This window comes from Psammomys obesus, unplaced genomic scaffold (assembly GCF_907164565.1).
Source record: "Psammomys obesus unplaced genomic scaffold, mPsaObe1.curated_primary_1811, whole genome shotgun sequence".
Taxonomy (NCBI): Eukaryota; Metazoa; Chordata; class Mammalia; order Rodentia; family Muridae; genus Psammomys; species Psammomys obesus.
In genome coordinates this window covers 1,896,820-1,910,004 of record NW_026596463.1, presented here as the reverse complement: position 1 = coordinate 1,910,004, position 13,185 = coordinate 1,896,820, and the positions used below count along the sequence as shown (strand labels likewise).

Here is a 13,185-nt window from a genome sequence, read left to right as displayed (position 1 = left end):
GAGTATGTGTTTGACAAAGAAATGCAGAATTCAGCTTCATTTCATGCCTTTTCCCCAAACTGTCTAAATGCCCTCTTCAAATTATAGGGAAAAATACAAGGCCCCACTCCACGGCACCTACGCAATCAGGAGTTAGCTATGGTCACCTATTCCTGAGGACTATGCAGAGACAACAGTTGGCAACCCAATGCGTGGGCTTTCCTGAGCAAGATGTAAATTCCCATGTTCTATCACAGACTCAGTGAATTAACCCTCCAGAGAAGGGAAAAAAACCACCAGGGAGGCCTCTCACTGCTGCAGTTAGTCCCTAGAGTCAGAGTTGGCTACTTCAGAATCATGCAATGTCATGTACACACACACACACACACACACACACACACACACACACGACACACCACACACTAAATGTAAAAAGAAGCCATTAAAATCCTGACTTGTGGCTTCACTATACCCCTTCTCCCCCACCTCCACTCCTGTTCTCTTTCCCTAAACTTTGTGTATCCCTGGCTGTCCTGGAACTCACTCTGTAGACCAGGCTGGCCTCAAACTCAGAAATTTGACAGCCTTGCCCCCACGTGCTGGGACTATAGGCATGTGCTAGCACCACCTGGCCACTTTCCCTGTTGATTAATGTAAGGGATGTTTAGGTTAGAATAGACTCCACTGCGTTTAGAAGTCAGTTTTCTAAAGGGTGGACCCTGGAGCCACACCCTGAAAGCTGTGGGACAGGGGTATGACAGATACTCCTGAGAGAAAGGGGAAAAAAAGACACTTTTGTTCTACTTCATATCACAACCACTCTTTTATGCTTAGGTGTGTCTTTAAACAGACAAAGTGATAATCCCATTTCAAAAGTGAGGAATCAAAACATAGAGTGAATAATTTATCTAAGGCCACAGAGGTACAAACAGAGAGAAGCCAGACTCTCCCGAAGGCCTACACTAATGAAGCTAAGTTCCATTTACATTCCCAAAAGAACTTCCTTGAGACTAGGATGAAGGACTCCTTGGAGATGTTCCAATACACTGAAGAGAATTGTCTCATCCCTGGACTTTCTATGGACACTCCTGTGGGCGTGTTTGTGCGTGTGTATGTGTTTGTGCATGTGTATGTGTGTGTGTGTGCGTCTTTTGAGTATGTATTTGTGTGTGTATTGGGAGGAATATTCTACTTGTTTATCTCCACCATCTAGAAGGGAAACATTCTATTTTCATGGCTTACTCAGGAACATCTACTTTTCTTCTTTTTCTTTCTGTGTTTGTGTGAGGCCCTCTATGGGGGCAGAAGGAAGAGGCAGAAGCCTAACCGTCCACTGCATATGTTGAGGAAGGATGACCCGGCTCTTTCATTAGATAGAAACTCAGTCCTACACACTTACAGGGCTGTGGTGGTGATCACATGTTTCATGGCTGTGCAGATATTAGTAACTGTCATTAGTGATCGCCTCACTCAAGGCTCCTGAGAAGATATGTGGAGTCAGTCCGATCCCCTCTGGAGTGGATCCCCTCTGCCACATGTCAGGTAAATGTCCTCGAGCCCAGGACAAACTAACTTTGGTCTTTCGGCTAACCCTGTGGTAATCTCAGGAGCCGTCCAGGACTGCAGACGGTCCTTTCTGCACTGAGCTGAAATCAACCTCCTGCTGGAGCCACGGGATCTGTGCTTATCAGATCCTCTTCTGCCTCTGAATCCTTTTAGTACAGTCTCTGATGTTTAAACTGCAGTTTGAATGAACAACAGTACACTTTGAGTTATTCTTTTTTTTAAATTTCTTTTTAAGATAGGGTCTCACTATCCAGCCCAGCTGGCCTTGAACTCCTTATGTTCCTGCCTCTGTCTCTAGAGTGCTGAAGTACTGAGGTTTGGGGCTTGACTTTGCCTTTGTTCTACTATTTTAAGAGTAAATATGATGAAGGCCCTGTGCACCTTTGTCTCATACCTCTCCTGTCCCTGCATGTGCCACTGTGGTGGGCATCAGCCCTGGTCCTGGCACATGCTAAGCACATGCTGTGCTACCGAGCTACACACCCAAATCAATGCTTCTACGTTTCTTCGGATTATGGGACCAAAATACAGAAGAGACCCTGGAGAAATCAGGTATAGAACAACAAACTGTGAGCAGATTGCATCACACACTTGAGCCTGAATGTGAAGGACATTTTCAAGCTGTGCTTGTGAACTGTGTGACTGGAGGCAACGAACATTCCGCTCCATTTCCTGTTCTCTCAGTTGGGAAGACGGAGTGGACACATAGGGTGCTGCAGGCACTAGGCCCGCTCACGATGCTGTCAGCAAGTACTTGTTGCACACACATTCCACACTCCAGCTCACACGTCCGGGTTTGATCAGCGGCAGCAGTCAATGGATGAGCTGAAGACCTAACCCCAGAACGCCGAGGCTTTCCTACCCGCTTTTATGGTGTTCACAGCAGTCTGCCTTGCCTCTGCTCCCCCAGAAACTGACCAGCGAGCCGGTGGCACAGGCCTGCCACCCTAGCACTTAGGAGGCTGAGGCAGGGGAATCACAAGTTTGAAGTCAGGTGGGTAGGAGGGAAAGAAGGCTTTCTCAAAAGGCTGACCCAAGACAACAATCAGCAAAACAAACAAACACAACCCTTTCATCTACGGTCCTGCATTGCAATTATTCCACCACGGAGCCTTCCACACCAATGAAGACAGGCAAGGAGCTTAGTTAGACCTTCTATCATTCACAGAGGTGAGAGAGGATGACCTCACTAGTTCTCTGAAGTAATTAAAGGTTAAAGATGGTTTTGGACATCGCCCAGGCTCTAAGAACCCTGGGTCCCAACCTTCCTGTCATTTGCATTCCAATGTAGCCACCTCACTGGTCCAGCCACGCCCGCAGGCGACAGCAGCAGCCTAGTGGACTCTGGCCAGCACACCGGAGCTACGGGCTGGCAGGTGGCCCTGGTGGGACCTGCGTAAAACGCTCGAAGGGGCGTGACCGAGGCGTGGCCTCCTTGGGGCGTGGCCTTCCGCAGGTGCGTCCCGGGACTCGGGTTTCACTGAAACGGGTCCCGCCCTAGGCAAGCTCAGTGAGGCTCCGGTTACGGGTAGGGGACCCGGTGCTCCGAGCGGGACTCGGAGTTTCGAACTGCTGGTGGCGGATTCTCCGCCCGCCCCACGTCCGGGGATGCGAAGTCTCAGCCTGGCGTGGCTGCTGGGAGGCGTCATCCTTTTGGCGGCCTCGGTCTCTTGCAACCGGACCTACCAAGGTGAAAACCTTGCACAGGGAGGGCTGGAGCGGCGGAGGGACGCGCGGGGCTGGTGGGGGAAGCGGGGCAGGTGCGCACTCTCCGCGCATCCCTAGACTCTCAGTCTGGGTGGCTTTGTTGAGGGTCTCTGAAGACCGGGGCCAGTCGGCTGGGACACCCGGGAAGTGCCCTAAAGACGTGCTAGAGACAATCCCGGTCTGGTACGCCAATTTCTGTTAGGCGGCGTGGTTCGGAGAGGCGAGGAAGGAGCGCCCGCGCTTTGCGGGTGCGCGGAGGACTCAGCCTTTCCTCCCTCGGGTCGCTTCTTTGCAAACACCGAGTCATGAAGAGCTTTTCGCGGGCCCTGAGAACCATCTCCGGCCTGGTCCTGCCGGACCCCTGGATGGATTATAGCGAGTTGATGGCCGGGTGGGGCGAGTGGAGCCTGAGCCCTGGGGAGTTCCCCGCTTGAGTTTTGCGCTCCCACCCACTCACTGAGGCCTTTTTCGGCTTCCCTAGGAGTCGCAGTTCCTGGCTGGAACTCGGGCTGTTTGGGTATTACGGGGTGGTAGAAGGGGGTCTTTCGGGATCCTCAGATTCGATCAGGTGACGGTCAGGTCTACGGATTCCGAGACCTTCGCGCCGCCCGGGGCGCACCCTGGCAGCCACCCAAGCCCGGCGCCGAGGCTGCCAAGCCCGAGGAACAGAACTGCAAGAGAGCGGTTCCGGGCGGTGCTTCGGCGGCAGCCTGTGCAGGGCCACGGGTTTGGGCGGTGCTGCTGCTTCAGGTGAGCTCGAACCGGTGCTTCTGGAAGCCAGGCAGGCCCTTGCAGGCTGGAGGGCGGCCTGGGGGTGTTTTCTGCCCGCGATAACGCCGCTGTGATGCAAAACAAGGCCTGGCGCTTGCGTTGCCCGGCTAAACTTGTTGGTGTCTCAAAGGCCACTTCTCACTATAACTTTCTCTTGAAGAAGTAGAAGAGCGTTTATACCCTCTTCGTTTGCCTGTGATTTAAAGAAGTTCAGGGACAAAGGTGTGTGCAAACGTAAAAAAAAAAAAAGGTCAGAAGTGATTACCTCTATGATTCACACAGTATAGGAAGAATACCCTGATTATTTCGCTCCTTCTGTTTATAGAGTGAGGACGTTGGGAGGGAGAGTTTCCTTCCGTATACTGTGAACTTGATTTAGCAATTAAAAAAAAATGAGGTTACTTGTTAACCCGAGCTACTTAGTCTCACCTTGGTTTTTCTCTCTGCATACTTAATCGCCACAGCCGGTAACTTTCCTAAAGAGTCAGTCTAGGAACAGAGACTTTAGATACTGCGAGTTTCTCCCCCAACTGAAATTCAGTTAGTTTGGTTAGGATGCGGGACACTTGAAAGCGTGTTTCCTGCGTGTCAAAGGACGTCTTTGCTTACCGTTGTGGCCTGGTCTTTCTGTGTGCTCCTTGCTGAAAAGCAGATTGGGCTTGGTTTTCTCCTCCTCCGAAAGATTGCTTCCCGGAAAGGATCCCAACCTAAGATAACTCATTTTTGCAGGCGGGGGTGGGGTGGGGGCTGGGGAGGGGCGTGGCACTGAATTGTGAATGTGGCATTTCAGTTAGCTCTCCCTCACAACCACTACTATCTCCGCCTCCGCCTCCCCCCCCCCCCCATCCACACATTTCTTTGCGTTTTGATTTCTCATCTTGCTGGGTATCTAACTCAGGGATAGGCCAGTGCTGGACCGTTGCTATTTTCCTAGTGACTCGTGCCTGAGACATTCCCGGGACACAGTCTATCCCGAGAACAGCTCTATCCTTTCCTTTCCTTTCTTTCCTCCCTTCCTTCCTTTTTTTGTTGGGGGGGGGGTGTGATACTCCTTCTTTTCTTTGAAATAGTCTCACTGCATATCCCTAGTTGACCCGGAATTCTCTATGTTGACCACACTGGCCTTGAACTTGCAACAGTTCTCCTGTCTCTGTCCCCTGAGTGATGGGATTACAGAAATGAACCACCATGCCCAGACAACATTTTTTAAAATTTAATTTAAAAAATTATGTGCATTGTTGTTTCTGCTTGCAGTCAAGTCTGTGCGAGGGTGTAGGATCCCTTGGAACTGGAGTCACAGACAGTTGTGAGCTGCCATGTGGTGCTGGACCTCTAGAAGAACAGCCAGCGCTCTTAACTGCTGAGCCAGCTCTCCAGCGCTCTACAGCATTGTTTTTAATTATAGAAGTAATATGTGGTCACTGTAAAGGGAAAACAGAAAGAGGAGAAATTTAACGAACTCATCCTAACCATTGGTACTGAAAATAACCAGTACTAACATTTTTTGATTTATATCTTTCCCGTGCTTTTGCATACGAGAAATACGTAAAATACACATTCCCAAATATAGAAAGCTGTGTATGAGAATGGGATTTTATTATGAAAAGCTCAGTAACACATTTTAACTGCTTTAAAATATGGGTGTGTGTATATACACACACACTCACACACCTTATATATTAGGTACTAAACCTAGGGCCTCCTGTGTATTAGCCAAGCACTCTGCCACTGAGCTAGAGGCTCAGTCCTAATTTTACATCTCATTTTGAGGCAATAGGCAGAGTTTCCTTGAATGTACTAGATAACTCAGGCAGGCCTTGAACCTTGGATTTTACCTCCTCATCCTGAATCGCTATGATTATAGACAAGCACCGTCGGGCCTACTTCATCATTTTAAAGCGGTGTTTTGTGAACACAGGACATTTCCAAAGTCTTGTAGTATAAAAGAACCATGTAATGAACGTGGAGGTGGGACTTAGATTGGTGCTTGGTCCCCTTTGCTTTCCTTTTGTTACTAATTAACCTTGATCGCTCATGCCTCATGCCATTTGGATTTGACTTTCTTATGGTTTTATTATATGGACAAATGTTGAGGAAAATATCCTAGGGGGAAAAAAAGAGTTTACAAAGTTTGCTAAAAGTGTATAGCTAGGGAGGGACACTCTGCAATGAAACCTTTTCTTTTTCAGCCTGTGCTCTCAGGAATTGGTGGTGAAAGAACTGTGGGGTGGGGAGGGGCTCAGGAAGGGACCAAAACCCTGGCCCCAAGTCCAGTACCAACTGAAGTCCTTTACACAACAGAGGGACCATCCTGCAGCAACTGTCATATGAGATCATTTGTGTTTGGATAAGTCTATTTACAGTCAGAAGACACGCCTCTGTCCATATTTTCATAGGGGAGTTACAGCTCTTATAAGCTACAGAACCAGTCCCTTTGATACCAGATGATCCTTTTTGTCGCTCCATGGTCAACACTGCGTCCGCACATGTGCTCCACAGCAGTGAGACAGTCCTGCAGGTAAATCACAGGTCATAAGACAAATACATTTTAACTTCTGATGCATTTGTCAAATTACATTCAAAAGGATTGTATCAGCTTACACTCTGTGTGGCTGAAAACCTAAGACAGAAGGTTTGCTTTCCACAACCATTCTACTTCAAGGAGACAGACATTTTTTATAGCTTGGTGAGAGTATCCTAGATTTAAGATTTTTAAAGTAGATGTACATTAGAATCTTACTGTGCAGACGGGAGCATATTGTTTTATTGGTTTCTTGTTTTCAGTTGACAGTATGTTTTCTGTAGGGAGGTGAGTGTCTACTCTTAGGGCTAGGGATATCATGAGTTAGGAACAAGGCTGATAGACAGGCCTGTTTCCTGTTTGGCAGTCACGGGGGCTGGGTGTTGCCTTGAGCGCTGGTGGATATATGTTTTTGTATGCTTGGTAGGAACTGTGTATTGTAGCCCTAGATGTAAGATGCCCTCAGAGCCAGGTGCTATGTATGTGCCCGTACTTCATCATCACCCACAGTCTCTGCTCACTCCTGAAATACAGTGCCTGCTTTACAGCTAGACTCTGGGGTACCAGCAGTCTAGTATACAAGATGGAACGGACAGCGCCCGAGCATCAGGGACCTTTCAACAGTGTTGCAGAATAGTTTAATGTGAGCTGCGGTTACCGTTTTTGATTTTTTTGTCTGTTTGTTTTGGTTTTGGTTTAATACAGAACTCCTCATGATCTGCCTCAAACTCTCAAGTGCCATGTTTAAAGGAGAGACTCCCACTTCTATTGTGTGTGTGTGGTGTGGGCTGGGGGCAGCCTGGAAATCAAGCCTTGTGCATGCTGGGAAACACTTCACCACTGTGGCTCATCCCCAGCCCTTAGGGTGGTCCTCCTAGGTTGGGTTTTGGGGGTAATCTAAGGGTGATGCCTTCTCCTCCTCCTTTTTCTGTCTCTTCTATGTTTTCTTTAAAGTTGTACTTACTTTTAACATAAGCCATATTTCTTCTGTTAATGTTGTTCCTTGTTTTTCTCTCTCTCTTTAGCATTCTTATTTAATGTGGTTTTTGGTACCTGTAAAAGGAACTTTTATTCACCTGTTTCATGTGTCACCCCAGAGGCTCACTGCCTCTGTCTGCTAACCTAGGCTTAGTCCTGGAAGCTTCTAGTCTCCATACAATCCAACCTAGACCTAGAAAGTTTTCAGCCTCTGAGACTTATTGCTTAATAAGCTCACACTTTCTTGTTCTTACTGAGCTCATAACTGGATGGTTCAACTCAGCTATTCTGGCTCAAACTTCTCTCCCAGCTGACTTATTAATCTGGCTTTTCTCTCAGCCTCTGAGTTGCTCTTCTTTGGCCTCAAACTAACTCCAGCAATCTGTTCTAATCTTCTGGGTCCTTATTCTCTGGCTCACTCTGTCTTCACTTGTGTCTAGTTTTTTTCTCTTATTCAATGGCTCTCAATAAAGATCTCCCAGTAAAACTGCCTTCTCTCTTTCTCATTCTCTGTGTTGCTTGCTTCTTAAGTAGCTTCCTTTTCCTCTTTCTTCTTATGAGAGTTAGTTGTATCCTGTTCTGTCAACTCTTTCTCTGATTTGCCACAATTTCTGCCACTCAATTAAATATCACTTTCAAACACAGGTGCTTCTTTCTACAAACTAACTTTACCTTCATTGTTTAGGATCAAATGTTTGTACCACCATGCCAGGACCTAAGCTTTTCTTTACCTGAAACTTGCTCTATATCAGGCTGGCCTTGACTTCAGATCTGCTTGCCTCTGTCTCCTGGATTAAAGGCATGCTTATATTCCAGGCAGATCACACAGACCTAGAAGGTCTTTGGATGTGATCTCTTGCCAAAACAGCCATGCTATGAATTAAAATTCCTCTACAGGTACCTACCACAATGCCAGTGATTATTAATCCTTGGTTAGATACATTTCATCTCTACCCTTAGCACTTCCAAGTCCGTCTCTGTGTTACTATTAATAGCTTTTTTAGGGTTTCTAAAAACACTTTTCCTAATACACATTAGCCCATTTAAAAAGAGTTCAGTGGCCTTTGGCATACTTAGAGAACTGGGAGCTTCCCTGTGGTCAGTTTCAGCACATTTGATTACCCTTTGCCATTGCATGGCAGTCTTCCCGCACCCGGCCCTGACCACTGATTGTCTTGCCTAGTCTAGATTTGTATATGTATGGATTCACACAATGTGTGGGCCGCTGTGACTGGCTTCTTTTATTGAATGTATTGTTTTTCAAGGCTCACCTGTGTTATAGTATGCATCAACATCCCATGTCCTTCCTTCCTTTTTTTTTTAACACAGATTATGGACATTTGCCCCCCATCATGCCCAGCATTTTGGTCGCTTTATGTGGCTCATGATGGCCTTGAACTCATACTCAAATTAGCCACGTGACACTGAACACTGACAGTGAAGGGTGACTTGTGGAGTGCTCTGATTAGTGGGCACTCGCCATACCCAGCTTTTTTTTTTTTTTTTTTAAAGATTTATTGTATAAACAGTATTCTGTCTGCATGCCAGAGGAAGGCACCAGATCTCACAGGTGATTATGAGCCACCATGTGGTTGCTGGGAATTGAACTCAGGACCTCTGAAAGGGCAGCCAGCAGAAGCACTCATAACCTCTGCCATCTCTCCAGCCCCACCGAGGTTTACGGAGTGCCGGTGCTCAGACTCAGGGCTTCTGTTAGAGTGCTTCAGGCATGCACGGCACCAGCCCCAGCCTGTTTGGTTTTTTGAGATAAGCTCTAGCTCTGCTGCTTCAGGATGCTATCAAATTCCTAGGCTCAAGCAGTTCCCACACCTCAGCTTGCCAAATGGCGAGACAACAGACATGCGTTGCTGTGTCTGGCTTCAGCACTTCATGTGCCTGTTCATTGCTAAATACCATGCATTGTGTGGACAGTCCTCGTTTGTCTGTCTGTCCTTCTGTCGACGGGCATTCAGGCTGTTTCCATTTAGGGTTGTTATGAATAATGTTGCTTTGAGTGTCCATGTGCAAGTCTTTGTGGGGACACGTCTTCCTTTTTCTTGGGTATTGTCCCGATTGATCTTCATTGTCACCTTGACTGGATTAGAATCATCACGGAAACACACCTCTGGGTGCATCTGCTGTTTTCAGAACAGTTTTGTTTGCTTTTGTCTTGCTTTGTTTTGAGACAGGGTTTCATTGTGTAGCCCTGGCTGTCCTGGACACCAGGCTGGCCTCAAACTCAGAGACTCCCTGTGTCTGATGACTCCCTGTGTCTCCCAGGAGCTAGAATCAAAGGCGTGCGCCTAGCCTAGCCAGAACAGAGGAGAGAATACCCGTGGTGAATGTGGACAGCACAATTCATTCCATAGGCTGGAGTCCCGGGCTGAACAGAACAGAAAGCCAGCTGAGCGCCGTTGGCCATGTCTTCTCCTGTAGATAAGGTGTGACTGCCTGATCACATTCCTGCTGTGAGCCACAGTAAACACTTCTTTCTTAGGTAAGAGCAGTGAATACTAGCAGCAGGGAAACTCAGGCTGGTGAGGGTGCAGCCGAGCTGGCAGTCTGCAGCCTGGAAGAGGGCCCTCACCAGAACCTAACCCTGTTGGGACTTCCATCACTGATTGCTGACCACTACAACTGTGAGGAATATGTATGTTCACTGTGTGTGTGTGTGTGTGTGTGTGTGTGTGTGTGTGTGTGTGCGCGCACGTGCACTTGCATGCATACTGTATATGGGAGAATATGGGAGATTGGGAGATCAGCAGGCAACTGGTGAGACTTATTTCTCTCAACCATGTGCTTTCTGAGGTTGGGAGTCAGGTTGGCCGGCCTGGTACTAAGTGCCCTTATTCACCAAGACATCTTGCTGCCCCTAGCTGCTCTTTTTTTTTTTTTTTATCTCATTGTTGATCTGCCCATGTGTACTCTGATTACGATGAGGTCAGAGTCCATTCCAGCAGGGTTTCTTCAGTGTCAAATCATCTCTTGTTGTGACCCTGGTAGCTATAAACAGGTAATATATAGGCCTAGAGTCCTTCCTTTGTAGAGAACATTATGTAACTTTCTCTGGAAACAGAAGAAAATTGCTTTTCCTTGCGAGAACTCTAAAATCTCAGCCACTGCTCACAGAAGTTCCAGGTCCTTGAATCACTGTGGTGCTTTGAATGAGAACGTCCCCCATAGGCTCAGATATTTGAATGCCCATCCCCCAGTCAGTGGAGCTGCTTGAGGAGGAGGAGGTATGGAGCTGCTGGGGAAGCGTGTCTCTTGGGGCAGGCTTTGAGATTAAAAGTCTCCACCTCTTCAGTTTTCCCTCTCTGCTTCCTGCTTGTGTCTGAACACGTGAGCTCTGACCTTCCCGTTCCGCGGCCATCCTTGCAGCTTGCGGCCGTGGCTCCTACCATATTGCACTCCTATCCCTCTGAAACTGTAGACCCAAATACACTTTTCCTTCTGGAAATTGCCTTGGTCATAGTGTCTTATCATAGCAACAGAAAAACAACCAATACACCTGTTGGGCTATTTCCGGCCTGGGTGCCTTTGTGGGTGAGGGGATGAGTGGACTGGTCCACCACTCCCAGGGTCAGCTGTGCTACGCCACCCTCTCGGCAGCTGTGGAGGACTTACAAGGTTCTTTCATGGCTCTAAGTGGCTTTCAGAACATGTTGGTGTTAATATAGGTGAATATGCAAATTATTGAAGGGGGAGTTAATTTTAAAGAAGGCAACTTTTAACATGGTAAATTAAAATTTTTAGATACTCTGTTTGAGAAAACGTGTGTGTGTGGAGTCCACGCAGATTGGGCTGATCGCTGTCTGTATTGCTGATACATATAGTATCAGTTAGGGTTGGTGGGGCACAGTGAGAGGGAGCAAAACCATGCATTCTAGTAATGAACTAACTAAGGCTAAAGCCTAATATTCCCACATAACAACTGTTTAATTTACTCAGGTGCTGATTTGTGCCTCAGTTTCTCTGTCTATAAAATGAGGACTCAGCAGCACTACCTGTCTTATCAGGTCTGTTGTGAAGGTCATGCAGGTGTCATGCCCACAGTGCTGACAGCAACGTCCGACCCACAGAGAGCCGGTGCAGTCTGTACGATGGCAGCTGGTTCCCGTAACTCTGTGTGGTTCTACGTGCGGCCTTTGGCATCACAGCTCCAGTCCAATGTAAAACGAGTAAAGGACTCATGGCTGTGGATGTCGTTGGCTCTGGACCCCCACTACAGCCAGCGTTGCTTTAACTTTAAAAAGTGCTCTTTTTGGGAAGTTATAGAAGAAATTGAAGCACAGGAAACATGTCTGTGTTAAGTGCTTTCCTAAGGCCGCCATGATGAGCAGTACTACAAAACAACAGGTACTCACGCTCATGGTTCTGAACTGGAGAGGTCTACAATGAAAATGGTGGGGAAGAGAGGATCTGCGCCGTCGTTTTTGGTGTCCCTCGGGCTTGTTCCATCATGTTATGCCAGTCCTTGCTTCCATGTGACCTTGCTTTCTCTGGTGGTCTCTCCTTTTCTCTCCTGAACTTCGCTTTGTCTTCTTCAAAGACCATTGTCAGTGGATGGAGGGGCTGACTGGATAATATTACTAGGATGATGGTCAGACAACTGTTTATTAAGGCTGCAAAGATCCTTGACTCCCGGGATTAGGACACGAGCTTCCTTCTTTTGGGTAGGAGGGCACCTTCATTTTTCTGCAGTGAGTGGGAAATGAACCTCTGATCTCTGTAGGCCCCAGCACTCCTCCCGCCCCCACCTCTCCTCTTAACTGATGGTCCTGCCTGGAGAAACCTTCAGAAGCCTGAGTCTGGAGCTGGAAGCAGGTCCGCTGATGGCTGGGCACGCAGAGAACTAGGGAAAGTCAGGGCAGGTGTACTGACTTCCTTGGTTCACGAACATTTTACAGGTGTTTCTACGGGGTAGAGGCCTCCGGCTCATTGTTAAAGTTAAATTCTTTAGTGCCCTCGCTTCCTCCTTCATACCCATGAGTGTGCACAGGTTGGGGCAGGATGAAGACTAGGCATGCCAGTCACTGGGTGATGGGTTTTGGTCTGCTTCACTTTGCTTTTGATGGAATCTCACTATGTCACAAATTCCTTAAGCTGAAACAATCCATTCTCTTTAGCAAAATGGTCATTCACTTTCCAAATAGCTGAGACTGCATGTTCTACCACACCCAAGTTTATTTGTGGTTTCCAATATTTAAGTCATAGCATGGGGGAAGCACCTTAGAGTAAAGCTTGCTCTTACACGCTTGAAGGTCAGAGCACCGTGTGTCATCAGTACCGTGATACTGAAAGCCTTGATGCCGAAAGGCTGGGCTGCCAACCGAGCTCTGTGGGAGGTGTTTATGAAGCCAGCATAGAGGTGGGAAGTACTTACCCATTAGAGTATCGTGTTTCTTGTGGGTGGACAAGGAGATGGCCCCTGGTCCTGGATTCTCCCTAGGCTGGGCTCTGGGACAGGGCATGGCTGACAGCCAGGCTGGATCTTGGCCTATAGCCAGAGTAGGATAGATGGACACTAGAAAATGAGAACAGAGGCAGCTGATGGTAAGGCATCACTGCCTCACTGGAAACTCTGGAAGAGTTACCACACAATTCTAGACTGATTATCTATCTATCTATCTATCTATCTATCTATCTATCTATCTATCTAT

General features: G+C 47.7%; 1 protein-coding gene across 1 annotated transcript in view; it reads left to right on the top strand.

Annotated features, from left to right (window-relative positions):
- The first annotated feature begins 3,013 nt into the window (after window positions 1-3,013).
- The window catches only part of F2rl1 (F2R like trypsin receptor 1), a 12,776-nt gene continuing 2,604 nt past the window's right edge, over window positions 3,014-13,185 (top strand). The window contains exon 1 of the mRNA XM_055598418.1: window positions 3,014-3,235. Coding sequence (XP_055454393.1) covers window positions 3,154-3,235 — 82 coding nt within the window. The 5' untranslated portion in view covers window positions 3,014-3,153. The remainder of the gene's footprint in view (window positions 3,236-13,185) is intronic.